Here is a 1436-nt window from a genome sequence, read left to right on the forward strand (position 1 = left end):
CACTGAATTATACGTTTTCATTCTTCACTGTGGACAAATACTTAAGTGGCTGTATAAATTAATTGTACTAGATGTTTATGTAATATAACCATTTGTAACATCTGTAATTGTCTTTCTGTCTTTTAGAGATGCATCAATCCATATTTGTAATTGATGTAAAGCCTGCAGTTGAACGCTGCACAACATGTTGCAAACTTTACCACTGCCCCCTCAGTCCTACATATAAACCCAGCCCATCGTACAGGCTTCAGCGCCATCTAGAAGTCCACATAAAAAATGCCATTACATTTAAAGGTAAGTATAGCCATATCTGTCTATTTATATGTTCACTTGTTTTCGTGTTCGTCATAGTCTATTTAAATGTTTTTTGTTTCCTTGATCTCCTAGATAAGAAGATTTGTAAGTGCAATTTGCAATGCAGGAATTCTGGTCATTTTCATTGCCCTGTTTGCAACAAAACAATCATAACCAAGAAAGATATGGAAAGACATCTGGAGGCTTGCCAAAGTGCCACACAACAAACATTTACCTCAGCTTCTTCCCCATTGGAACACAACTTAGAAGTTAGTTTATCTGCATCTACAGTTCAAACCGACCCAAGTGCCACAATGTCTCCCCCGTTTCCACCAACTTCCACTTTTAAACAACATTCACTTCTTGGTCCCTCTGAAGTTTATTCTGGAACGATTGTTGTCCCATCTGCCCAGGAGACAGAAACTAAATTAATTTCAAATAAGGTGAAATGTCCTCACTGCCAAAATGTTATCTATAAAAAAAACATGACCAAACATATTGTGAGAAAACACGCTGAAAAATCAAAGGACATAACAGTGACTGAACATTTGAAAAGTGTCTGTGTGGATGCCACAAATGGGATCTCTGTAGTTCAAAAAGCAAGTCACGGCTTTTCTGTGCCCATACATGTGCAAAACAAAACCTGGGGTCATCAGCACAAAGTTCAGTGTGAGTTGGAAAGCTGCAGGCAGTATCATCTGATGGCATTCAGAAGTGGATTACCATCTAGCCATTGTGAACACATCCACTCACTAGAGTACTGCAGTGGAACAGCTGCCGAAGAGTATCTGCATGAAGATGTCTTAACTGAAATGGTGGACTTAAAATTCTTCGGTGAGGCTAAAAAAGCAACATGTGTGAAAAGGCTTAAGAATGCACAGGCAGCTCATATACCTTTCTGTGTTGAAGTGCCATTTACAGAACCCCCCAAGCAGTTTTGTTTCTCCATTTATGAACCTACTTTACATCAGTATAGTCGCCTTGGGAGGATCATGGTGACATACAACTCAACAGCTAACACATGGCATTGTCCTTGTGCTAAACCAAGAATGTCATGTGTACACAAGAACATAGGCAAATGGCATTTGTTTCAAAACAACCGGGACGTGTTCAGAACAGAGACTGCAACTCAACAGCACCCA

At 39.6% G+C, this 1436-nt stretch overlaps 1 protein-coding gene across 1 annotated transcript; it reads left to right on the forward strand.

Moving 5' to 3' along the window:
* Positions 1-63: 63 nt before the first annotated feature.
* LOC107080770 lies at positions 64-1433 on the forward strand (the record flags this gene model as incomplete). The annotated part of the gene is made up of 2 exons (XM_015368971.1): positions 64-294; positions 388-1433. Coding segments are annotated over exons 1-2 (1212 nt in total), but the record flags the coding sequence as incomplete, so codon positions are not given.
* Between the last annotated feature and the right edge of the window lie 3 nt (positions 1434-1436).

Source organism: Cyprinodon variegatus, unplaced genomic scaffold (assembly GCF_000732505.1).
Source record: "Cyprinodon variegatus isolate N-32 unplaced genomic scaffold, C_variegatus-1.0 Scaffold2308, whole genome shotgun sequence".
Taxonomy (NCBI): domain Eukaryota; kingdom Metazoa; phylum Chordata; class Actinopteri; order Cyprinodontiformes; family Cyprinodontidae; genus Cyprinodon; species Cyprinodon variegatus.